This window comes from Zosterops lateralis (assembly GCF_965231275.1).
Source record: "Zosterops lateralis genome assembly, chromosome: 8".
Classification (NCBI taxonomy): domain Eukaryota; kingdom Metazoa; phylum Chordata; class Aves; order Passeriformes; family Zosteropidae; genus Zosterops; species Zosterops lateralis.
In genome coordinates, this window is record NC_139768.1 from 2,247,231 (window position 1) to 2,274,035 (window position 26,805).

At 41.1% G+C, this 26,805-nt stretch overlaps 1 protein-coding gene across 1 annotated transcript in view; it reads left to right on the forward strand.

Moving 5' to 3' along the window:
• OGDHL (oxoglutarate dehydrogenase L) overlaps positions 1 to 17,299 on the forward strand; it is a 47,354-nt gene extending 30,055 nt beyond the window's left edge. The window contains exons 16-23 of the mRNA XM_083866761.1: positions 357 to 484; positions 5,766 to 5,944; positions 9,793 to 9,864; positions 10,678 to 10,803; positions 11,411 to 11,483; positions 13,521 to 13,684; positions 14,224 to 14,378; positions 15,095 to 17,299. Coding sequence (XP_083722887.1) covers positions 357 to 484; positions 5,766 to 5,944; positions 9,793 to 9,864; positions 10,678 to 10,803; positions 11,411 to 11,483; positions 13,521 to 13,684; positions 14,224 to 14,378; positions 15,095 to 15,218 — 1,021 coding nt within the window. The 3' untranslated portion in view covers positions 15,219 to 17,299. The remainder of the gene's footprint in view (positions 1 to 356; positions 485 to 5,765; positions 5,945 to 9,792; positions 9,865 to 10,677; positions 10,804 to 11,410; positions 11,484 to 13,520; positions 13,685 to 14,223; positions 14,379 to 15,094) is intronic.
• The last annotated feature ends 9,506 nt before the right edge of the window (positions 17,300 to 26,805 follow it).

Genomic DNA, 26,805 nt, shown 5'->3' on the forward strand with positions numbered 1-26,805 from the left:
CTCTGAATTTCTTTACTTTAATAATTCTATTTTGTAGCAACAACTTCCCCATCCTTTTTTCTTTTTCGCAGTTCTACTAGTGGTGAGGTATTTTCAGTTTCTGTGAGTGCTTGAGAAGAGTCAAGTTCAAGTTGAAGAAGTTCATCTGGATAGTCAGTGAAAGTCCTTACAGTGCAGTAATTGTATTTAGATAGGTAATTGTATTTCCCAGGGTTTCAACCCCACCAGGGTGTTGTGCGTAGCAGAGATAACCACGGTGCTTGCTTGCTTTCCACAACACAACTTCGATACTTCAGCTTTGAAAATAGCTCTATTAATACTTCTTGGCTATTAAATCTTTCAATAATTCTTTGCAGCCATCGTCACCATGTGCTCCATGACCAAGATGTTGACAAGAGGACTTGTGTTCCCATGAATCACCTGTGGGAGCAGCAGGCCCCTTACACTGTGTGCAACAGCTCCCTGTCCGAGTACGGGGTCTTGGGTATGTCCCCATCTGCCTGGGGTTTGGTGGGGCTGCCAGGAAATGAATGTGGAAAGAAACAAACCTGTAAAATGGTCATATGTGAAACAGATATCAAAGCTCTTCCTCTCAGGTTCTGGCATCCTTTAAACAAGCGTCCCCACGTTTTGCAATTTTGGGATTCAGTTAAAAGCATCCATCTGCTGTTTGTTGAGAGTGCTGGAATGTGTGCCTGATGTTTTCTTAAAAGGGGAGGAGCTGACAAGAAAACCAGAGACAGTTTGTCATAGAAATGTAAAAAATAAAATCCATCTTGGCCCTATCTGAACTGCTATTCTGAATGTGCTATTTCAAGAAAACAAATCCTTTTTAGTGATAGCATTAATCACAGTGAATTATTTTACCTTCAGCCACAGAGAATGGATAATCTTATTCTGACATGCTGAGGGTGGCAAGAGGAATGTGGAGAATGAAACATATACATCTATTAATTTATCAAAAGCGTTACTGATTCTATGGATAATAAAATATCATGTGAAGGAAAACACATTGTACTAGATAAAGGTGGTAATTGATAGCTGCTTGCTTCAAATTTCCAGAAATATTTGGTTGCTTAGTCAATTTTGCAATACTACATATTACCTATTGCTAATAATATTAAAATTAAAGTGGTATAAAATTGTACAGTTACAGCATGGGCTGAAGACCAGATTTTTGTAGGTATTTTTGTTAAGTCTGTGCCAGAATAAGTGTGAGCAGAATCACATTTTTTCTATTGCTAACACATAAAGGTAAACTCTAAACAGGAGAATGCAAGTAAGGATGTGTATTAACAGGAGAAAAATAATTGGCATAGATAAAAATGAAGAATTTAATTTCAGAGAATGATTGTTTCCAATTTCCTATTGTTTCTCATGGCGTGTTCTGGGGTTTCTTAATTTGAGCCTCTTTACAGGGTTGCTGCAAAACTTGTGTGTAAGTGGGTCATAGGTTTCTGGCTTTGGGTTTTTTACATTCCAAAAGAAGTGACAAATGTCTGGATATGGTTGCAGTCTGATTTTGTTTCAAAAATAACATGTCAATAGGAGGCCTAGTGTTGATATGGCGTGAAGGCAATTCTAAGTGTCACAATTCCATTCTTCAAAAAACTAACTCAAGAGAGAGTGGGGTCTCTTTCTTGATCTCCTCCTGCTCACTATTGCCCTTCCACCTTACCCAGCAAAAGATAGGTGAAAGTTGATTTAACAAAATTCATTGAATACAAACAATAGGGTAAAATAGAGTTTTGTTTATATGCTGAAAACAAGAATACCATTTCTGTGCACTTCTGCTTCAGCAGATGGGATGACAGGTTCCTCAAAACTAATAATATTGATACTTTTAATTTTCAAGAACTTTAAATCCCTTATGTCCGAGGTGTTTCCTAAGAGTAAAGGAGATTAAATTGATACAAATAGTTGATACGTGATGTGGCTTTTTGTGTGTTTGTGGGGTTGGGTTTTTTTAAACTAAAAATGCCACATTCTGTGTTGAAGTGATTTTATAATGAAGTTTTCTCTCTCTTGCTGGCTTTTATATATTGACCTTTTCCAACATGTTTACTCTTGTGTATATTCTCCATAGAGAGACAGTTTTGGGATAAGCAGCAGTGTGTAAATATGTTTCTTCTAGTTAAGGCTCTGAGTCAAAGATGACCTATTAGAATTGATATTTATTTGATTGGTAGCATCACTCCTTTTTAATACATGGAAGGGTAAGTGAAGGCTTGCAGTTGATCAGGCAAGATAGACTTGGAATTAGTGTGTAGTTCAGGAAATTCCTGAACCATGAGACTTGGAGTATAGTTTTTTCAAGGGAAAAAGTCAAGTTTAAAGCAAAAGATGAAAGGAAGAAGACAGGTATTTATTAATGTAAAATTATTTTTTTGCAATGCACACCTAGAATGAAATATGTAGTATTACTGCTCAGTTAGAACAATGTATTTTTAATGTTGGGGGTAGCAAATACAAATAGCTGTGAGAAATTGTGTTAGGAACTAGGACAGACTGTAGTAATCTCATCTGCATGGAGTTCTGAGGAGGCATCAGTCAGCCCCCAGATGGATATTGACTTCACTTTGTCCTGAGCTGTGTTTGGCCTTGTGAAGGGATGCATATCCCTCTGTAGCCCCTGTGCTTAGAATATCTGTTAAAGATAGGTTCAAATACAGATTTTTGCTATCTTCATTCTGACATAAAATCCTTGTATCTTCTTGATAAGCCCTTTTAATCATTAATTAACATTCATGCCCTAAAAGTCACTTCAAAATCATATTGAATTAAGTTATGGCTGTAGTCTTACTTACATTAATTGAAAACCAGCTATTCTTATGACAATCCTGAAAATGCTGTGGGGAAAAGCACAGCACAGGATGCTGTGTAAGCTGCCACTTTGCTTGACAACACTTCTGTCTGTGCCAGAGTGACGGAAGAACAGTGAAGGAGCACAGCAGGCACTGGACTAATAGAAACAAGCATTTCTGCTGGGTCTGTCATCTAGGGACCATAATGAACTCCAACAATTAAACATTAGTTTTGCAGCCTTAATCAAGTGCTGTGTGTTTTTCTTCCCTCTGTCTCCTCAGTGTAGAAGTTTACGAACTGCTGTGCTGGTTCCTGGTTCCCTGTGCCCTGGTGTGCTCGGAGCCCTAAGCAGCTGCCTGCTGTTTGGAGTTGGCTGGTTGCTCTCCAGCACCCTTTGGGTGTGCAGATTCCTTACCTGACATTCTTTGAAAGTTGTCTTGCTGCCTTGGATTTCCTCACAGCTTCAACCTGTTCTCTGTTTCTAGACAGAGTTAATCCTTTAAAACCACAAAATTTGCACAGGATTTAAAAAAAAAGTTTAGTTCTTGTTTCTGCAAATGCAAACAATGAAGTTTGCAAGGTCTCTGCTGTAGTTTTTATTTATTTTTTATTTTTATTTTTTTAAATTATTTTCTCTGGTTTGAGGTAGAGCCCTCGTGAAGGACCTGGGTAGGAACTTGCTCACTTGCAGTTCATGTCCCATCTCTAGAACGGTGGAGACTTTCTAGTTCAGGTCACCTTCCCTGACTTTGACTCTGGTGCCTCAACAATTCCCTTTTTCAAAAGAACACCCCACCCTCTCCTGGGCTCTTTACCTCGCATCTGTCTAGATCTCTGCACCAGCACTTTTTTTAAAAAATTATTTTATTTTATTTTTTATTTAGCAGTTCAGATCTTGTTCTTCAAGCGATTTTCTCCCCATGAAGGTAGTAGTGATAGTAATTCTTCACAAACTCCTTAGTCTGTCAAGAATTAAAGCTCTTCCACTGCTATAATCACGATTGGAATAGTTTTAATTTAGAAACTCTCATTGCCATTTCCCTGATGGAAAATTGAATTCTGGTATACCAAAGATGTGTATACCACAGACACATGTGCCATGAAATAGTAGTCTCAGCAATATCATTCTCAAAATACTAATCAGAATATATAGATTACATTTGGATATATTTTCCTTGACATTTTTATAGCTGTCAGAAAGCTTGCAAATGATATCTGTGTTAAGATCACACTTTTTTTGATGCAGCTTCACCTAGAACATTGTTACCCTGTAGAGATTAGAATGGAGTTGTCAACAAGATAGGAAATGAGAAATTACACTCTTTTTTTCCATGTGAATTTTAGGAGTGATCTTTCATAGATGAAGTAGAATTATGTGTGTGCTGTGGCCAAATTTTGAGTATGCACTGAGCTCCATGCTCTTTGAAAAGCACTGTTTGATTATTGATAACTCTGGGTGGTCAAAGCCTCAGTTTGTGCTTCCCTAAAAGCTGGATTACCCTACCCTCAGAGAGAGGAGCATATGCACAAATAAGTCTTGAACATATTGCATATTTTCTCAACCATGTCACCCAATCAGCAGAAATGGTCTCTTAATGCTTGTGTAAAATTAGAATGGGATTCAAGCCTACCTAGGGAAATCTTTTTCAGACACCTTTGGGAATATGATTGAAGGAGTTGTGTAAATTTTTCCACTGTTTTCATTGTGTTAAGAACAATAGAATTACACAAATGAGGAGGCCAGAGATGGAGGAAAGTCTGAAGGAAAGGATGTTCAGGCAGTCAGGCCAAAGGCAAGGCCAGCAAAAGTTGTTCTCTTTGGTCATGGGGACTCACAGTGTAAGGGCTGTCTCTGACTTTACAGTCTTCTTTTGGGCTCTGATGTATCAGTTGCCTTTTGGTGGGACCATGAGCATCTGCTGGAGTCATGGATGGACTGTTCAGAGATCAGTAGCCCAAAGCCAAGTGACTCAAAGATTTCTTGCCATGGGGATGGTAAGCGAAAAACTGGGTTGGAATTACCAAGGAGTAGACTGTGAAGAGCCTGAAGTTAGTTGATGCGCTGGGGTAAGCTTCAATGAGAGTATTCTCATACTGGAGTTCTGTATTTGAAACCAGATTATTATTTCTGTGTAGAGCTTCAAGATTAAACATATCTATCAATTAAATATTTGTTCTCTGTGTGTACTGAATCAGTTTTGCCTCAGCCAGAACCTCTACACCTAGAGCATTGCTATATAGCTCTGCTTTTTACTGAGAGCTTTAACCTTTTGTTTATAATCACTCCCAAACTAGAGGTGGAGAATCTGTGTGCAGATATTTATTCAGCACTCCAGGCTCTCCTATATCAAAGGGTCAAAGGAAAATATGAACAGAGATCAAATATTACAACACTGAAGCAGAAACCCAAAGGGTCATTAGTCCTGCCTAAGAAAGGATTGTTCATCCTAGTCCCAGATGTGTTTGCCATGAAGCTGTTATATTCAAGTTTTTTGGAAGATCTGAAGACTAGGATCATGTCTGTAGACTGAAAATTGTTGTTGTCAGTAATTTTCTTCATCGTCTGCGTATGAGAGAGGGAAAGAAAGATGATGTTGTGTAGGGCTGTGGAAGTATTAGAATTAATAAATAACTCTTTAATTGGGCTGTAAATGCATTTTTACAGGAGAAGAGAGTAGTGAGCTCTTAGGGAAATGTTATACTAAAGTTGGAGTGAAGGGGGAAGGTTTAGTTTGTTTAAAAACTCCTATGATGTTGCAGTGTTTGAGGAAAAGCTTGAAGGCTTGAAGTCAGGCTTGGAAATGGTACTGTTGAAAACTGCATGATTCGTAACAGGGCTCCAAAAATCCGGTTCATGCTCTAATTTTGGGTTTGCGTTATTTTAAATTTTTAACAAGGAATGGACAGAATTTTCAGGAAATCTGCTTATTTTCTAATTCTCCTACTTGTTTGCTTGTCAGGTTTTGAACTTGGCTTTGCCATGGCGAGCCCCAATGCCCTGGTGTGCTGGGAAGCCCAGTTTGGGGACTTCCACAACACGGCTCAGTGTATCATAGACCAGTTCATCAGCTCCGGGCAGACCAAGTGGGTCCGGCACAACGGGATCGTCCTGCTCCTGCCCCATGGCATGGAAGGAATGGTGAGTGCTGCCACTGCCACCTTGTCCTGGTTTGAAAGCAAAACCAGAGAGAGTCTCTAAGTCAGAAATATAGTTTAATAAGAAGAAAGAAAAAGTAAAATAAAACAAATGCAATAACACAAAAGAGCACTGACAGGGTCAGAACACAACCCTGAGCAGGGTGGTGGGAGCAGTCCAGGTGAGGGGCTCTTCCTGAAGCAGTGATCCCACAGAAAGGTCTGGGAGCTCTGCTCCTCTGGGAATCCAGTGGCTCAGGGCTGCTTGTCCTGTCCCAAATCCCAGATTCTCTCCAGGTGGGAATGCTTGGCTCCTCCCCCTGGGCATTGGGAGCATCTCCCAATGGGATGAGGAGTCGTGCAGTGGCTCCTTGATGGCCCATTAAACAGAGAGAGCTCCTGGAGGGAGTTCCCTGTGAGTCCTGGGCAAGGCATTGATGGGCCATGAGCAGAAGAGCCCAAAGGAGAGGCCTGGGAAAACCCTGAGAAATATTTCTGAGCTCTTAGCTTTGTGTCCTTCTTAGTGGCATGTACCACTTCTCCTCTCATCTTTTTCCTTTTTTTTTCTCTCTTTTTTTGGTATCTTTCCCTGGAAAGCTGCATTCTCAGTGTACAATAAGAAAGAAATCATATCTGAGAGTGCTTGCTTGATTTTATTTTGCATGAAGTATGTCTGCGTAAACTCTGCACTAAATTCTCTTGCCATGAAATGATATGAAACAACTTTAAAACTTCTTCAAAAATAATTGGTTAGTTTTGATATAATAAGAAATCTCCCACTTTCTGGAAAGGAAAATGTTTCTATTAGCTGTTGACCATCTTTTCTTTGGTGGTTAGTAGGAGGAACTAGACAATGTCTTAGAGGGAAAGGGCGTGGGCACACCCTATGTATAAAGTTACATGAAGTTCGTATCAGCAGTGGAATTATTCTTCAAATATTTTAAATTATTTTTAAGATTATATGAACATCATGTCAGGCAAGGTTAATTTTCTCCTTTTCAAATACATCAACCTTCATGAATTGTTGCATGTATGTTCCTAGTTTTCTATTTAAAAAAGCATAGTAAGTGCCACAGTGGCAATCTCTGTCTGTATAAATGCTTTAGACCTTTTCACTGCAAACCGTGGCATTTCTATTCTCACAAACAATTTAGTTTATTTTCCATTCAGTTATGATCCTGTCCTGATACACTGGGGTGCATTCATATCTTATGAATGGCTTTCCATATCCATTGTGCTTAAATAAAGAGTCTGATGCTGTTCACAAGGGTTTTGATAAATTAATTTTTTTAACTGTATCCTGAGGGGACAGCCTGAATGAGCCCTCAGCAGGAGGTGTGGTCCTCTGCAGGGAAGCACTCAGCTTAAGGGGCTGGTTCTCTGCTACTCACAATACTTTTAATCTTTCTTTTCCCATAGCCACTTGGCAGTGCAGATTTGCACAAGTCTTCTGAAACATGCTTATTTTGCTACTAGTGTCAGCTGCTTTTGGAATATTTAAGAATCCCACCAGGCTGTTGAGATCTTTTATCTTCCCAGAGGACCTTTTCATTACAGGAGGACTAGTCTTTCTATAACTACAGTGTTGGGGACAAGATGATTTGGGGAAGGATTCTTAATGGGATATGGATCCCTTCACCTCTAGGTCATGCATTCACAGGCAAGTTGGCTGTGATTGAAAGACTCTGCAGCCTAATGGCTCCTTGGGGACTCATCTGAAAGTAGCAAATGGATTCAGTATAGGTCTCACTGGGTAGGTGGTCACAGCAGAAATAAACCCTGCCCCATCCCACGCAGCAGCTGCTGGCAGTCTGATTGGTGGTGTCAGCACAGAAAGCGAAGATGGATGTGGACATTGAGGCTCTGGACTGAGGTTGTTGCTGGGGCAGTGTCTGAGTGATGGGGCAGCCTCACCTGCCTGTCCTGTAATTGTTTGCTGGTAACATCTCTGTTCCCAGTGTACTGACTGCAGTGTGCCTGTGAAGCACTGGGTTTGTGCTGTGTGTGCCATGTTTAGTGCAGGATTTGGTTTACAGCAAACAGATGTGAACAGCAGAGGTGCTACAATAAACTGGGCTGCTGCTGTGCACCACAGTTTTGTGCAGCTTTGCTCCTTGCTCTCAAGTCCTTACCTATCTGTGACCAGATTATTTGGCACCTCAAAAGTGGAGGCAGAATTCAAAGGAGCAGTGATACAAGGCACAGTTCTAGGCTGTTTTGTTACCACCAGAATGGTTTTTTCCTTTGAATTCCCTTCGTCCATGAAGCAGACTGAATCATGGATTCATAGAATGGTTTTTGTTGGAAAGGACTGTAAAGACCATCTAGTTCAAACCCACTCACCATGTCAGGGAGCCTTCCACTAGACCAGGGCTGCTCAAAGCCCCATCCATTCTGGCCTTGAACACTTCCAGGGACAGGGCATCTGAGCAACCTGTGCTAGTTCCTCACCACCCTCACAGCAAAGATTTTCTTCCTTATATCAAACCTATACTTGCTCTCTTGCAGCTTAAAGCCATTCCCCCTTGTCCTATTGCTACCTGACCTTGTAAAAAGTCACTGCAGCTTTCCTGCAGGTCCCCTTTAGGTACTAGAAGGTGCTGTGAAATATTTCCCTGGAACCATCTCTTCCCCAGGCTGAACCATCCTGACTGTCTCAGCCTATCTTTAGAGGAAAGGTGCTTCAGTCTTCTGATCATCTTTATATCTCTCCTATGGATCTGGAATCCTCCACTTGGAATTAGGAAGGATGATGTGTTCACTGAAGGTGGACTACTAGTTGTCGGAATAATGACTGATTTTGGAGATCATGTTATTAAGATTTCAACAGAGGGAGTTATGATGAGAGATAGCCGTATAAAGAAAAAATCTCTTTATAAACATGATTAGATTTAAAGACATGGAGAGAGTTGAGAAGTGTAATAGTTTGCCTTTGAGTTAAAATACTTTACAGCTGTGTGTGAAATGAAAGTTCTTCCTAAGGGTATCTGTCACTTGAATAAGCCAAGGCTGTCAGCAATTGCAATACATAGAAAAGCACATTGCATTCTCACACTCCTCACAGCTTTCTCTGATCCTTTATAAACAGGGACATGAAAAGGAAAAATAACACACTATGCTACATTCCTTATTCCTGAGAATTTCTGTGGCCAGCATGCATGTTTTGCTAATGTAAAATGAAACTAACAGCATTTGTGCAATTCAAATAATTGCCATAGGTACTGCTAGTGAGACAGTGGATGGGAGTGTTCAGTAATGAGAGAACATAAAATATCTCCTGAGGAGGCAGAGATTAATCATAGGTTAGTCTGGAGATAATATGTGTGTGTATTTTGATCCATTTTAGCTAAAGCGTTCATCTTGGTATTTGGTCCTGTACTGAACAGTGAACAATAGCAGGAGAGATCCTGTGCCAGCTTTTGTTGCTAATAAAGCCAAAGTGGTCAGCAGTTAACTTTGTGTTTGCTCCAGTTCAGCATGCACAAACTGTGAGTCACTGCAATACTCTGGGGCACCCAGTGTTTCTCTTCCTGACATTCCTCATGCTCCTGTTGACTCTGCATTAACAGAGTCATTGTTGTGCCCACATGGACCCACTGCCTTTCCACTGGTCTTCATTTGTGCATCTAGGGTAAAAATCACTGGCAGCTGGTAGAAACATTGGAAATGTGAAACCAAATCTCCTGTGAGAACAGAAGATGAGGAGTTCCTGTCCTGTGGTGTGCCCTCTGTCTCATTGCTGCTGTTGATGTGGGCAGGTGTGCAGCTGGTGCAGAGGGCACATGCAGTGAGTGGTCTAGACTGGTGTCTAATTGCTCATTTTAACATTGTTTTAAATGATACCTTTACCAGGGTCCAGAGCATTCATCAGCCAGGCCTGAGAGGTTTCTGCAGATGAGCAATGATGACTCTGATGCCTATCCAGTAAGTAGTTTTGTCCTTTTCTTGCTTTTCACATCCCCAGAGATTTTTTGCTAGTAGTATCCTTTTAGCTAGGTATAGCAGGTTAGGATTCAGCTTCAAGTCCTGGTGTAACATTAGCTTGATCCCAGTAAAAGTAATGGTAATATGCAGCTTTGCTGCTCATTACAAAGCTGAGGTCACATACAATTAATCTCTGGCAGCATGATCTTTTTATGGCTGTTCCTCAGGGCCAGTGATCCTGCTTGTTTGTATTGTTGTGTGCACTGCAAATAGGTGTCTCTAGCCAATTTCTAAAGGTGATCAAGTGAGACTACCCTGGCTCTTTGCAGTGGAGCTAAATTGTACTGCTAGGAGCACAAAAATAAGCAAGTTCTAATTTTGATTGGGCTAAGACTTTTACTAGATTGGTAATTCACTTCTGCTGATAAAGTACATAACTCTGCAGGATGGGAGGGAGAGTGAAACCTAACTGTACACTCAAAAAGTGAATTATAGTTCTTTAAACATTCTTTCAAAGCAGTTCTATTTTGTTTCTTCCATCTGCTGATGTCCTAGTCCTCCTCAGACTTCCTGGACTTCCCATCTTTTCTGAATTAATGGATACTTTTAGTGTTTATTTGCATGAATTTTTAGGAAGAAACAGAAACAGAAGGAATGATTTGTAGGGATGCTCCCTTAGCTAATAAAAAAAATCTCAGCTAAATAAATTTTTTGAGGAAGGGACTTGCCGAGAGTCAGAAATAGAAGGATGGCTTTCAAGCTTTTTTTCTATTCTTTTAGACATTTTCCTAATGCCTTTAATGTTTCTGTCAGGAATTCACTGAGCAGTTTGACGTTTCCCAGCTGTATGAATGCAACTGGATCGTGGTGAACTGTTCAACTCCAGCCAATTACTTCCATGTCCTCCGAAGGCAGATCCTGCTGCCGTTCAGAAAGCCGGTAAGGTTTCCTTCATGGATTTGGTTATTCCAGGTAAATTAGCCCTCAAACAAGGAGTGGCCTTTCCATATGACACACTGCTGAAAAGAGTAAGGATTGCTGGTGGAAAAACCTCAACTGAACACAGGTTGAAGTTGCCAGTTTGATGGAAAGAAGCTTACTGTGGCTCTAAAACTTGATTTTCAGCTTTGCTCCCATGTGGCTGTGCAGATCTTCAGATGAGCTTGTCAGGGTATCAGTGATGTAGCTAACAGGTTGCAGAGCTATCATCTGCATGTCTGATTGCTGGAACTTCAAAGAGCCAAGATGGAACTGTTGAATGTTTTACTGGTTCATTGCCTGTGAATTGATTTTGTTGTCAAAAAGAAGCATAAGCAGTGAGTTTTGAGAACCTGTAAAATGAGTAGGGTACCTAAATCTTCAGAATAATTTTCAAACTTTCATGGCTTTTAAAACAGGAAAAAATAACTTCCTGTGTTTGCTATTCATATTAATTTATTCTATATCATATTGAGTTTGTGGGTTTTGTGTGCACAGTGTTACAAATGTTCCATTTGTAATGGAGATAAAGCAGCTCCTGAGTGTTGGAAAAATTTCTGTCTTACAGCTGATTGTTTTGACACCCAAGTCACTGCTGAGGCATCCAGAAGCTAAATCCAGTTTTGATGAAATGGTGTCTGGTAGGTCACCTCAAAGTATTGTGGAGAAATAATTAGTTATACCAAGTTGCATGTCAGACTGTGAAGAACAGAATCTGCTCTGCAGAGTTTGTCTTTTCTTTCAACATAATTTCTGTGGAGCTGTCATAGTGAGATCTAGCAGGGACTTCTGCTGAAAATTTTGCCTTCATGTACAGATTCTTAATTTTAACAGGTTTATCTTGTAACCAGCCATTAATCTTAATGGAAAGTGTATTTCCATCTCTGCAGGGAGTTTCCCCTCAAGAGGTTACTATGTCCCTCTGCTCTTTTTCTCTTCATATAAAAATTTAGTTATTTTTTGTATTGCCTGTGCCTCCCAACCCCAAGACTCTGAGATAGATTGTAATTACCCTGGGCCCATTTGGAAGAATAATGTGGCCAGTTCTTGTTGCAATGCTTGGTTTGGGGCTGCTGTGTCACACCAGGGATCTAAAGTGAGATCAGGGAGTTCAGAGCTGTGGTTGGCATGCCATCACCACCAAGAGAGACACAGTGACTGCAGGGGGAATACCAAACACTGCAGTGGTTTTGTCCTGCCCTGCACTGGTTAGACCGTGTTGGAGTAGCATCAGGAAATGCAGTGATGTGTAATGACTGAGGAATTAAAGTGACTGTTCAGAGTCGGAATGTGGGCATAGGTATGCTGGTCTAGTCCATCCCAATCCCCAAACCCCACCTGCTGCTCCACCCCAAACCCTGCCCCTGGCCACTCTCCCATCCCCAAACCCCACTCTCTGCTCCTCCCAAACCCTAATCCCACCCCTGAGCCCTTCTCCCACCCACCCCAGCCCCTTCCCTAACTCCAACCCCAGCCACCTCCCAACTGCAGCCCAAGGTTGTCCCATCAGGGTGTGGATTACACCATTAGGGTTGTGTGGTCAGGTTTCCAGTTACAGTCAGGGTTGAATTTTGGCATACCTTCATGTTTCTGCTGAAGAGGACAGACAGCAGGTAATAAAGTGTTTCTGACTCTCAGCTAACCCTTTTTGGTCTGCTTTGAATGAAAAGCTGAGTGAGGAAGACTGACTCCAGCTGACCCAATGAAGCACAGATTCAGTCTTTTTTAATGATGAATTCTGCTGTTCAGTGGGATGAGATAATTCTGACATAAATCAGTTCTGCTTTGATATGTTTGTGCTGTTGCTTTTCTTCCCCAAGACATGGTTCAAACAGGAGCTTATCCTCCTGGTAAGTGGGTGTGCTGATTCAGAATAGGAGGTTGAGCTGCTATCTGCTACCCAGCAGTTGTTTAATGTGGGAATAGTTCTACTCAATCATATATGAGAGAAAAAAAAAATGATGTTTTAGACCATCAAGTCCCTCTTCCAGTTTCACGTACCCCAAGCAAATTGTACTCCTGGGAGGTGGTAGCAGTGAAGATATGCATCTCAAATTTTACTTGTACATTAGCATTTGTACATGTGGCTCAGCTCTGTGCTAATTCTTGCTTTGGATATTGCTGTTTTAGCTCTCAAACAGAGGTTTAAATCAAATATACCAAAGTAATGTGTGTGCTTGGGTAAATATTTCTGCAGTTGTCAGATTAAGTTGCATTGGAGATATGTGTTTTGTTTTTATAGACTATTCTGAAATTTGTAAAGCTGTATTAATGCTACATGGCTGAGATAATCTTGGAAAGAAGAAAGAGTATTTCAGGTGATTCTCTGTAAAAAACCCCAAACTGGAAGCAAAGTTGAGCTGTCCAATCAATTTAAAAGTAAAGATGTGATACACAACACAAAGCTGAAAAACAGTCTACTGTTGATATGATTCTGTCTATTAAGTGTGGTGAAAAACTGGATTATTGACAATCTTCTAACTTCTTGAAATGGAACTGCTGGGGATCACTTTGGCCAAGTTACCAGTCTGGAAAGTAGGACCAGAGAGGCAGGAGAACCCTTTGATCACTACAACCTGCTGCTTGCTCAGTAAAGGACTAAAGGACTGTTTCTTGGGCTGCTTTATTGAAATGTCAGCTCCACTGAGAGCACTTTTCCTAATTTGTGCTCCAACTAGGTACCACTTTCCAACGTGTGATTCCTGAGACTGGGCTGGCAACTCAGGCACCGCACGAGGTCAAGAGAGTGATTTTCTGCACAGGAAAAGTCTACTATGACCTTGTGAAAGAGAGAAAGAACCAAGACCTGGAGAAACAAGTAGCTATAACCAGACTTGAACAGGTGAGTTCCCTGATCTTCACAAGACAAGGTCATGGGACTTTCTGTGCTTTTAAATAGACATCCCTCCTAGAATGGATGGTGATAGCATTTTTCTAGCATGTAGCATCTTAAAAGACATATTCTAATTCTTTGTGGAGAAGGAACACATCAATAGCATACTGAACAATGAGATCCAGAAATCTTGATGACTTTTCCAGCAACATAACAAAGTGAAGATTACAATATGATAGCACCTTAAATTTGTATATGCAATCTGCTAGGTTTAAATGTTGCGAATAATACACTTTGAAGCTATATTGTCATTCACTGATTAAGGACATCCTACAGCTACTTCAGTAATAAGCTGTAGGAATGCAGGTGATCTGGACTATGACCTACTTCTGTTCATACTAATACAACTATAAAATACTTGTGTATTCATTTCTGAGCATTAAATCAATTAGAGAAACATGAGTCACTCTCCATGGAGAAATAATGACTCACCACGGGCTAATAGCACATAAGAGAAAGCCTTGACAATTATTACCCTCTTTTTCCAGATCTCACCATTCCCCTTTGACTTGCTTAAAGAAGAACTTGATAAGTATCCAACTGCTGATCTAGTCTGGTGTCAGGAGGAGCACAAAAACAGTGGATATTATGATTATGTCAGACCTCGTTTCCGCACTATCGTGAACCGCACTCGACCCATCTGGTATGAGACTTTAAACAATTGCTCTGTCTCCTGGCCTGATTTGTTTACTTTTAAATTTGGTTGGGATTGTTTTCAGGTATTCATGGGTAAGTCAGTTTCTTCACAGATCAAAACCTTTGAGTCTGGGTTCTTGGGTGAAGGAGGGAAAAATCTAGACTACTATTTCTCAAATACAAGATGCACATATTGCTCCTCCTTGTAGATCTGAAAGAAAATCAGTAGCAACTAGGTCTGTATTTATTGCTGCTTAGCACAGCACTTAGCTCTCTTTTGTCTAAGAATCTTCCTTTTAAGAATTTCCTTCCAGATGTTAGGTTTCTGCAGGAAACAGCTGTTGTAAGAGCTCAGTCCATGCACCTTTGCATTTATTTTAGATGATTGACTCTCAGATCTGCCTGTGCAGCTATCAAAGGAATGAGAGTCTTCATTGCCAAAAGCAAGTTATCTAAATATGAGACAGTGTACCTGGCTGCCCTGAGAGGGATGGTGAGAAGACAGCTTAACAATGATGGGAGGGGGGAAAGAGAGGGAAGCTGACCAGAAGGCATAACTTGGGACAACTTAGATTGATTTTTATTTAAGAAAGGTTGATGACTAAATATCCAAATCTGCCAAGCTGACTTGAATGCATTAAACAGCATGTTCTCATGCTCGCTGTTGTCAAAATAGTGACTTTTCTCACCTCATTTGTCTGCCCAATTCTTTTTGTCATGAAGGTATGTTGGCCGAGAGCCTGCTGCTGCACCTGCCACAGGCAACAAGAACATGCATCTGGTGTCACTCAGAAGGTTCTTGGATACAGCTTTCAACCTGGAGGCCTTTGAAGGAAAGACATTCTAACTGCAGGGCCCTGACCTGTCTCTGACTGGTGGTCTCTCAAAACACTGCATCCGAAAAGAAAGTGGGGAGAGGACTGGAAATTATGTATTTTTGCTTTACTAAATAAAAGAATCCAGCAGCTGACTTCATTACTCTGTAGCTTGCTCCCCACTTTATAAGCAAAAAACAATTCCAGCTTACCTTCTACCATTTTTTGTCACTTATCTATTTAAATTGAGACCTTTTTGACACAAGAAGCTTCTCCTGTCCCAGGATGCAAGGTGTGGCTCAGTGAGGCTCATAACTCAGTCTCTGGGCACTGTCTAATTGCTGTAAGTAAGTTGAGCAGGCATGGACAGCACCACAGTTTGGTACACAAGAGGCATTATCACAAGGAAAAGAAATGACTTTTTTCTGCCTGTCTATCAGAGAAGAGTAATGAAACTGAAAAGCAGAGTTGGTAGATGACTGGTAGAGAAATGTACCAGCTGTGTTTGTTGGAAGGAGATGGTGAGGTGTAACCTGGAGATGTGAGGAGGAAGCTGGAAACAGTGAGTCACATAACAAAGAATTGGGGGGTAACAGTGTAGTATGAACCACTTAGATATGAGGTCAAGAAGGGCAGAAGTAAAAGAGACCAAGAAAAGATTGTTTGGGGATACTTGAAGAGGGGAGAAGTGTACATGAGACCACAGCTGACAGAGCAGTGGGTGATCACCAGGAGAATTCAGTATCAAATGACTTCAGAAGTAGGAGGTGCTCCCACTCCCTGGGCTCCCTGCTTTCTTGCTGTGGTATTAGGGAACTGTGGGATCCTGTAAACATCCTTGTTTTGGATGAACAGTCCTTCCCTCACCACACTATTAAAATTTGCTTTTCTTTGACCATTACAAGATTGTGTTTGGATGAGAAATCTGTTTTTGCAATAAGCAGCAGGTTTTCTGCTTTGTCCAGTGCCATTCACTACCTCCCATCAGCTTGCTGATACTAATTCAGCTCTGAAGTGGCTAGTCCTGATTTACTCACTCTTCTTTTAGAGGAAGGTGGGCAAGCAACAGCTGCTGATTTACCAAAGGCACATGCTGTGGCTTTGCAGAAGTTGTATTTGGTTATTTTTGGTCCCTTACATTTATCTGCTAGTTAAGATCTCAATTGCCATGCACTTTCAGTATGGACATAAAAGTGAACCACCTCAAGAGCTGCTCTGTGTCAGGGGGCTGATGTACAGCAAGTACTGGAGGGGAGAGAGCAGCAGGGGCTGTTTTTCTTGCTGGGAAGTATTGCTTGGCTTCTAGGGAGGCACTGCCTGGCAGGGTGGTCTGAGAACCATTGCTTGTGCTTCCTGCACTGTGCTAGAAGGAGGTGAGCCCAGCTTTCCCCTCCCCTCTTAACATAAGAACTAGTATTGTCAGAAGTCCCGTTCCCTCTGCCCCAGGAAAACTTGGCTCTGAGTGGACCTGCAGGTTTCTGCAGCACTAATCTGTGCAGTGGCAGGAGACTTTTTGCCCTCTTTGTAGTGGCTGGTAGAGGGAATGGTGAGGTGAGCAGTGTCAGTGGGGTGCAGAGGGATGGCCATGCCTGTGCTGGGGCAGAGAGCTGAAAACAGCTGCACAGAGACCCCAGCAGTGCCCTGAGGGTCAGACTGGATGTCCTGAGAGATAGCAAGTGACTGGAAAACACAGAGATGAGGCTTCACTCCATCTCCACTTCCCTGTCCTGAGCAGGCTCCTTGGACATGCTTTTGCTCTGGGAGTATGTTTTGCCCTCCTGCTGCTGTGTGGACTGTGACATAATGAAGCATGGCAGTTCATGTCTGACTCCAAGAGTTGGGTGATGCTGGAAAGCTTCTTGTCTCATCAAAATAAAGAGCTGCAATTAAAAACTTCAGCTATGATCAGGTACTACATACCCAGGCAGGTTTCCAAAAAGGCTTGTGTGCCTTGTCTTGTCCTTTTATTTGGCCTGGACACACCATGATGGTGAATAAACAATCCTTCTGTCAGAGCACAGAATCGCTGTGGTAAGGTACTTACCATGGCATCCAGAACTGAACTTAGTCTAATGTTTGTGAAACTGCAGCATCCTTTTAAATCAGGCTGGTTGCCCTGAAAACCTAATGAACTTGGGAAGTGCTGCAGCTGACAGCCACAAATACTGTTTCCTATCCCTTTCTATAGCTCAGAACATTAGGGTGATAGACAGTAACCATCACCCAAAGTATTTTAATGCTTTTATGAATGCTTGTTTCTGTAGCAAGAATTGAGTGCAGCTAAATATTGCTGGCTCTGTTTATTGTATTCTCAGTTTGCATAAGGCAGTCAGTGCTGCATGAAATATGATAAATGCACTTTTACCACAGTGTATGCAGAGGTAGAAAACAAAATTAACATAGAAATATAAATGGTAAATGACAGATTTTGACTCTCATTGTGTATCATATTGTGGCATAATAGTTGAATAAAAATTCCATCAAAGATGTAAAAAACCCCAATAAAATAAAAGTACATAAGAAGAAAATTGTCTATTATGGCTGTGCTTTTTTGACAGTTTCTCCTTTGAGTGGGGACATTAACATCCCATTTGTAAGAGTGCTAGGACAGCTCATTTTTGTTTTCTGTTTGTTTCCTCAATGGTGGATTATTTAAATGTAGAAGCAGTAAGGTAGACAGCATTTGGACTAGCAAAAGATAATTATTCAAAACCTTTGAGTCAAAACTGACAAAAAAAATTGAGGTTATATCAGAACATTGTTTTACTATTTGCTAATTTTTTTAAATAACACAATGCATTTGTATTTCAAGGAGAGTTTTTAAAATACTGGAACTAGACTGCAATTAACATCTCTAATTTCTAAACATTGTAAATCATTTCTCTAAACATGTTGTGTCTTCAGCTTTGAGGTGGTAAATGATGAAAAGATTCATCTTTGTTTGACAAGGACTGAAGTATTACGGAGACCTCTTGTGAAGAAAACTGGCACTGAAATTCAAATGACAGCTTTGCAATTTGGGAGAAACAGCAAATGTGAGAGCGAGTTGACTTCATCTACTTGGGGTCACACCATGCTGTGCCTGCCTGCAGCAGCAAGACTTGCTAAGACAATCAGCCTCTGTCACTGTTCTTCATTCCTCACAGACAGCAGGAGTGTGCTTGATGGAAACTTTTGCTCTGCCCATGCTACAGTCAGTCTGTGCTAGAGCATTTACCTTTCTGCCCTTGTTCTTCAGTGGCAAAAGTTACTGAGTAGAATAACTACAATATGGCATTCAAGAGTCCTGTTAGGGCTGATAAAAAAAAGTTTTGTGGGTGTTTTTTCTTTGTTCCTTTTGGCTGTTGAGTAGTTCTGCAAAGTCCAATTGTGTAGCAATAGGAGTCCTGATTTCATGGGCTCTACTGATTAAACAGATAATTGAAAGTTTTTCTTCATGTTTATACAGAGATTAAGTGAGTATATTTTCTTAATCATTGGTGTAAGATATCAGGGAACAGCATGCAGTCTAAAATAGAAATTCGACATACTTGCTGGAAGGAAATAGATGAATATTTCTTTTCTTTTCTAATTTGTTTTTTTAACATTTTTAACATCAAAACCACTTCTGGTCTTAGATACCTCTTAACAGTTACTTCAGGTTTTTTTAATGCTGTTATTTAAAATGTTGCCTATTATCCAAAAGGAATAAAAGACCAAAAGGAGTAATTATTCAGGAACAATAATATTTTAGAGTATTACTAGCTTTGATTGGAAATGTTTCACGGATTTCCTCAAAGTTTTCAATTATTAATAAGCGCACCAGGCAGTTCCTTTGTGATACTTAAGTGATTCAGTCATTAATGGCAAATGGAAATTTAATTTGTTTAGAGAGGAAAGCAGTTGTAGCCATCACTAAAGATGCTGTGTGAAACCCTGAATTATAATTTCAGAAATCTTTACTTCCTGTTCAATAACTCATCAATTCACTGATACTCTTATAAAAAGAGCGCAGAGACACTTTCTGCCCATGTCATACACAGCCAGTGTACACATTAGAGGAGCATAGAATTAGATTCTATTTCCCCAAATCAGTGTACCTACTGTTGGGGATGAAATAAAAGAGGATAAAATAAAATTGTCTAATATAGAACCTGACAAAATGACCGTATGTAATTTCCCGTGACTAGAAATAAATGTTTAACAAACTGCTCCCAGTAGGCTTGTTAAAGATGAAATATTTATTACTATATGTTAATTACAGGGTTTAAGCAGTACTTAAGTAATTTAAAGGGATTGGCTTCATCTTGCTTTCAGTAATTTTATGTGATTAAATCCTCCTTCATCAGTTGTTCTTTGTGCTATTGCAGTTTGCCCAAACATATCCTTAATTAGTTGTGTTTGCAAAGGTGGTTATTTTGTATAGGATGAATAGTGTACAGTTTTCCTTGTTAGTTTCACAGCTCAAGCAAAACCAAATTCCATCAACACTGATGTTTAAGTGTGTGGACTGAAAGACAATAACTTGTCAAGTGTAGAAAAATCTTATTACTGTGGTAAAGTTGTATGTTACTCTCAGGATACCAGTCTCTGACAATACAAATCAGTTTTGAAGAAGTTCTTATATACTTTTTTAGGCTCCAGTATGAGACAAATACATATTTAGCATTCAAGTTTTCCTCTTTCCCCTGAACAACATAAGGTATCTGTAAATATTTTGCACTTTTATGTCTTAAAATACTCTTCTGTGCCAACCCATTTTGCACAAAATTACATTGAGTAAAATTTTTGGCTTTTCCTGTCTTCAAACTGGTGTTGACAAAAACTGTCATCTTAGAGCTGATGAAGAGCTGAAACTCTGTGTTGCTTAGGGACTCTTCATTGCAACAACCTACTGCCTATTCAGAAGGAAAGATAAACAGAAATAATGCAACTTAATCTCCAGTGAGTCTAAATGGTTCCTAGTTACACTCTTAGATAATTAACTTCTCCTGTGATGTGCTCATTTAATAGATACCTGGTCATATGTGACCATGTTTATTTAATGTGCTCTGCAATATTTATACCACAATACACCCTCCTCATTATAAACCAGACAGTCTTTAATTTATCTACACACACATATTCTGAAGCTTTTGCTTAGACAAAACTCTACAGGCTTCAGGAAAATATATCTGAGTGTGCACGTCAGTTTATGACTGCTCATAAATAGCTTCTGAAGGGACTGCCAGGAAAAAAAAAAAATCAAACCCTAGTATTTTTCCTTCTTTTCAGCATTATTGTTCTGATATTTATGTACATTAAAAAATTAGGGACACACTACATGAAGTGTGATTATTTTTGTTATTTCCATTTTTATTTCATTAGGCCTTTATCACAACCCTGAAGTCCCTCATTAGACCCATCAGTAAAATAACATTTGTTATACTGAGGATAAATATTGCACAGCTCAGGAGCTCAGTAGATTTGTGCAGATTTCAGCCTGGTGGGTCCTGTCTCTGTAACAAAGCCCAAAGGGAAGGAGATTTCTGTAGCCACATTCTATTCCCCAGAATTAGCTCCAAAGCCTCCAACAAAACCCACTTGTTTGTGATGTTTCTGGCTATACTTCATACAGCCTTGGTGGGTCATTCCTGGGCACATTTGCATATACACCTGTGTGCAAGAAAATATTTATGTGCCTGGAAGGTGCCTGTGTGTTGGTGCAGAACAAACCTGTCTTTTCTTAAAACTGCCTTGCAAAAGTGATCAAAACTCAAACATGTAGCAAGCAATGGCTGCATTTCAAATCAATTTTAAATTTATTTAAAATTAATTTAAAATTAGTGATGCATCTTGTGTCTCACTTGAAGGAGCCTATGCTGATGATTATTATTGTACTTTCCTTCCCATGCACCACTTCCATCTCCACAGAAGAGCTCCCAGGCCTTTGCAGGTCTTTTTTTCTGCTTGGTCAAACTGGTAACCATGAAAGTCGATTGGTCTTGCAGCAATAACTGTGCCATTTTTGCATTAGGCTTCTGAAAATCAGCTGCTTGGGAAGGAAGTGCCTGCTGTCTTTAATATTATAATGCATGGGATAAACACCTGCCTGGTAAGGGGAACTGTCCTGTTGCAGTGTGTGGCTTGTGCAGCCACTGGGAGTGATGGCCAAGAGCAAAGTCCTCCTGTTTGCTGAGAATGAGGAGAGCCCATCAGTGGTGTCTTGCATAAGGCCAGTTTGCTCCTTTTTAAATGTGCTCCTTATATGAGGAAGGAGCTTCATCTTTCATAATATTGTTTCAAACCAAACACCAATGAAGTGCCTGGATTAGGAGCCTGGAGATGCTGCAGTTTGTGCTTCCTAGAGACCTGAACTGCTTTGTGGAGGTGCCTCTCTCCATCAGTTACAGAGGTAGCCCAGCTCCTAAACTAAAGGTTCACTGAAGTGCCTGCAAGTAACTGAGCCAAAGCCAGTCCCTGGAGGTGTGTTCTGCGAGGGAGAGTGGGCTGGGTGCCACACAACCATGCAGCCCTGCAGCCCATGCTTGCTGCAGGTTTTTATTTATTTATTTATTTATTAATTTATCAAATGTTTTTAATTAGTTTCTCGATGGCTAATGAATTTCATATGCATTTTCCCTCTCCTTTTGAAGAAATTACTGGGGAAAAATTGTCAGATTTTTTTTTTTCTCGAGCCATTTGCAAAACACGAGGAAACACACATGATGGAGCTTAATCGTGTTATAAGAGATTGTTACTGTGAAAGGCATAACTATTTTAGCTCTATTGGGTTATTGTGCCATTAGTACCATTTGACTGCCAGCTGTGCAGCAGTGGGGCTCCAATCAACAGCACCCTCTGAGCCTTTTCCACTGCAAAGAGTGCCAGGGATAGGAGGGAAAGAGGCTCTTAGTGGCACCGTTTTTTCAGTGATTAATAATACTTGAGATCCATTTCAGTGATCAGAAATGTGCCTTAATGAGACAATTAGTCAAACCATAAAAGCTGCACAGCAATTTAGTTGGTGTTACTACTGGAATAATTTGCTGCGGCTGCTTTCTTTCTTCCTCCTTGTTTGACTTTATCCACAATAATCTGGCTGAAAGTTGCTGTAGGGAAGGCTTGGAGACTTAAATTCAGTTTTGAATGGCCATGATTATCCACAGGGCAGATAATCCCCTTAAAAAATGAAGAAAAAAAGTGAGGGGAAAAAAAGATATTGGGTATTTCATTATAAAAAAATTACATGCCTTTGTCCATATGGCTACTTTAGTGCCTTTCAATAATATCCAGCTGCCTGCCAGTGCTGTGGCAATGAGCTGCAGGTTGTGTTTGGGGGCAGGTACCACACTGAAAGGGCTACTGCAAATTTGTGTTTATTTCTTCCTTCTGTGACAAAAACACAGGGATGGGGCCTAAATTCTCTGTGTGGAACTATGAGATCTCTTTTAGATGCAGCTGATTTTTTGTCTCACTCTCACAGTTTGGTCATAATACTGCTCTAAAGCAAAATCAGAGCAGTTGTGCTCCATCCATGCTTGTCTCAAAAGCTTGTTGTTTCCAGCCTGCATCTTTGTGTTCCTCAAAGCTTGTTTGTATTTACTCCAGCTAAACATGTTGATTTATTAAGACCTAATATCTCCCTACAAAAATGCTGTTATTTTGCCTTGGAAGTACGTCAGAAATGTCCTCACAATAACGGTAAAGAGGGCACCAAATACAGCAAAATTAACCTACTCAACGACCAAGATAACAAATAAAAAAAAATAATAATCTACCCCAAGAGTAGTCACACTAGTGAGCTCATCTGCTTGCAGTGTTTCCAGTGATGTTTGCAGCTTTCCACGCTCAAGAGATCTGGGGAGTTTATTCTGCTATTTTTGGGACTAAATCCTGCCCAGAACTAGCATTATTTAAACGAATTTACTCTAATTAATTTGCATTTACCTAAGAGGCCAATAAACGATTTACTGCCAGAGCAGGAAGCCATTTGTTGGTGTCCCAGTGATGAATGCAGTAGGTGTGTTTGGGAAAGCCCTGCCTCTGCTGAGAGCTGGATTTTGGGCAGGACAATCTGCTCAGCAGTGGCAGGGGAGGGTCAGGGTGACAGTGAGGTGTGAACAAACTCCCTCTGTCCAGGGCAGGTGCTGAAATCCCAGGTCTTCTCTTTGCTGTCTGTGTGAAATCTTCCTGCAAAAGCTTCATTGTATTGATATTCTCAATCCAGTTCAGTCTGAATGTTCCCACTTTCTAATCTTGTTATATCAGAGTGTAGAAAGGAAAAATGTTTCAGTCTTCTGAAGGGACAATACCATTCCTGCTTTGCTCAGTTTTAACTATGAGTACCATACTGTGGACCAAAGCCTAGCAGGTTTTCTTGTGGTTGTGTGCTGGTGCATGTGGGATGGCCCCAGACAGAGATCCCCCAAGCATGGCCTTAACTCCCAAGCCATTCTCTGTTCCTGGCTGTGCCTTTCAAACTGCCCTGAATATAAAGCAGTATAGAGCTTAAAAGTGCCAATGTGGAGAGAACCTGAACTGTTTATGCCTCAGGAAGTGCTCAGTTCAAAATGCAAGTGCTTTTGGAGAAACTGCAAATAATAAAATTCAGGAGTTACCAAAATCCAGGTCACAGATGTTGCAATGAAATAAATACCACCAGGTCCACAGCATTCCAGTCTGTCACCACCTGCAGAGTAAGGTGATGTCCATCTGCCTTCAGGCCAGCTGAAAAGGGCAAAGAAGCTGTGGCCAGCACTGAATTTGCTTGGTTTCCAGTGAATTTTGAGTATATCTAAGTTTTAGCACTTATGAGGAGGAGAAAACCCAGTGTTAATGTAGTTAAGTGCTGTACAAAACTCCCCACAAAGCCCATCAGCTTTAATCTCCATCTTCACTATTATTACATTAATGGATCTCCTTTGAATGAAGCTTCCACCCTCTGTCATTTCTAGGTCTGGGGCTAAAAGGCAAAAAATTAATTTTGTACTTGTATTTGCTATTAACTGGCAGAGCAGCTGTAAGAAACACAATGCATTTATTTGTAAGTACCACAGAATAAGACTAAAATCAAAAGAATTCTCCAATAAGCATTAAGATGGTGTTATAGAACAGCTGGAACATTAAGTGAACAACCCTGATAACCCAATTGTTCATTGAGGCATAATTCATATTTCTTCTGCTGAAAGAATAATTTCTTGGGACATTAAGGACTTGAGATTTTTGTGAGGCCAAGAATCAAATCAGAATGGACAAAATAATCTCTTGATTCACATATTTTTTTAGATGCATTAGGTGCTTTTCAGGTTTATTATGGTACAGTATATAATGTTAAATTAATCAGAACTGAGGAAATAACAAAACTGGCCTGTAATGCAGTTCAGAAATGCCAAGTACTTGCCTGGCCAATCCCCAGATTCAAATTTGTTTTAATTCATTGCTTTCTATTGAGTTGTTTTACTGGGCAAAAACAGATTCCTGTATAGTCCAACATTCAGGGTGTCACCTTTCCAGGTTTCTGTCAGCTGAGTTAAGGCTGTACTGACACCTCAGTTACCCTGGCAGGGGGAGGTACTTTCTCTGTCCCAGTTCCACTGGAGCTGTATGACTTTTAAGAGTCAGCATTCCTCAAACATTTAACTTAACTGTGGCCACCTGTGAGAGTTGTTTGCAGTATTTTAATTCAGAAAGAGTAGGAGAAGTAGCTGAGGAAAGAGTGTTTTATAAAGCAGCATGTTTTCAGCTTCTGCTGCTGTTTTGCCATTCCCATCAGACAGCTCTCGCTGCTTTCCAGGAATCTTTGATGGTAATGCCACACAATTAATTCACAGTTATAAAATGGGTGAGAGAGATGACACCTCTATACTGTGGGCTTTAAATTAAAAAGCCCACCTGATTAGTTTCCCCAGGTTAGGGCCATGACAGGTACATTGCCATGATCTACCAACCCCAGTGAAAAAAATTGGAATGAGATGCCAGCAGCCCATTTCCTGCATTAACTCATGCTCTTTGCAAATTTTCAGTGTCAAGCAAATAGGGATTTATCTAATACTGAGTTTATTTTTTTCTTTTATTTTTTTGGGGTGCCTTGATGTCACCTAAACCCTTTAAATTCACAAAATTGTAGTTATTTGAATACTTGAGATGACATGGATGCAATTTGATTTGTCTTGCAACCTTAGATTAATTTTGTTAGGCAGAAATAGTTATTATATTAGTTATATAATATATAATAGTAGAATAGATATATTCTACATCTATTATAGATAATATATAATAATAGTTATGACAATAGTTATATATTACAGCTGGAGAGCATCTGAGCAGAGGAAAAGCATTGCTCCTTCTCTCATAAGCAGGAAACAGACTCCACCAGTCCTTAATGAAATGAATGAGAAAAAAAAAATAGCTACAATCCTCCTCTGTGGGCAATCCATCACTGCAACTCTAGCTGTGGATAGCACAGTTCTGCAGCACCTGTGAGCTCTGTGAAGCCCCGAGGCGCTGCTCTTGTGTCAGAATTGCTGTGGAGCATTTCAAACCCTGCAGCAGAGCCCCGAGCAGCACAGCTGGTCCCTCACCCACAGCTCTGTTCCAAAACCTGCCAAGGCTGCCCTGACCCTGGGGGTACCTGCCTGGTGTTGGTTGCTGGAAATAACAGCCAAGCTGTGAGTAGCAAATGTAAACTCTACTCCCAAGTATTTCACTTTACGTTAAACCCAACTCGACGTTTGGGTTTAAGTGTTTTCATCATGAGTTTAAGTGTTTTCATCATTGGTTTATGTGTTTATTTCAGTCTGTGTTTTTAATGAGGTCTGTGTAAATGGAAAATATATACACAGTGTAACGCAAGCTTATTTTAGCAAACACAAAAGACGGAGGTGTTTGTGGTTCCTGAAGCGTGTGTGAGGAGCAGCCCTTTCCCTGTGTCACACCTGGCACAGCTGCTGGATCCCCTTTCACAGTGGCCTGACAGCCTTGAGCACTGAAAGCCTCTGTCACAGTGGGAATCTAAGCAGGGACCGCAGGGAATGGCCTGAAGCTGCTCAGGGGAGATTCAGACTGAGCATCATGAAAAGGTTCTGCACCCAGAGGGTGGCTGGGCACTGGAACAGTGGCCACAGCACCAGCCTGACAAAGCTGAAGAAGCGTTTGCACAACGCTCTCAGGATGGGATGGCTGGGGCTGCCCTGAGCAGGGCCAGGAGTTGGGGATCCTTGCGACTCCCTCCTGAGTCGTGATGCTGCATAGTCCTGCATCAGGAGCCCAGGTGGGGCAGGGCAGGGCAGGGCAGGGCAGGGCAGGGAGGGGCAGGGAGGGGCAGGGAGGGGCAGGGCTGGGTGGGGCTGGGTGGGGCAGGGAGGGGCAGGGCTGGGCGGGGCAGGGTGGGGCTGGGTGGGGCAGGGAGGGGCAGGGCTGGGCGGGGCAGGGTGGGGCAGGGTGGGGCAGGGCGGGGCAGGGCGGGGCAGGGCAGAGTTCCCCCGCACACCCACAGGGCGGATCAGGGCTGGGCACCGCCAGGAGGTTCCGCACAGTCCCGGCTGTGGTCCATCCCTGCTGGGCGGCCCCTGAGGCTCCAAGCAGTGAGTCCAGCTGGGCTCCAGGGGCCAGGGCTGCCCGGCACAAAAAGGCGACAAGATCTTTCCTCTGGTGGGTTTT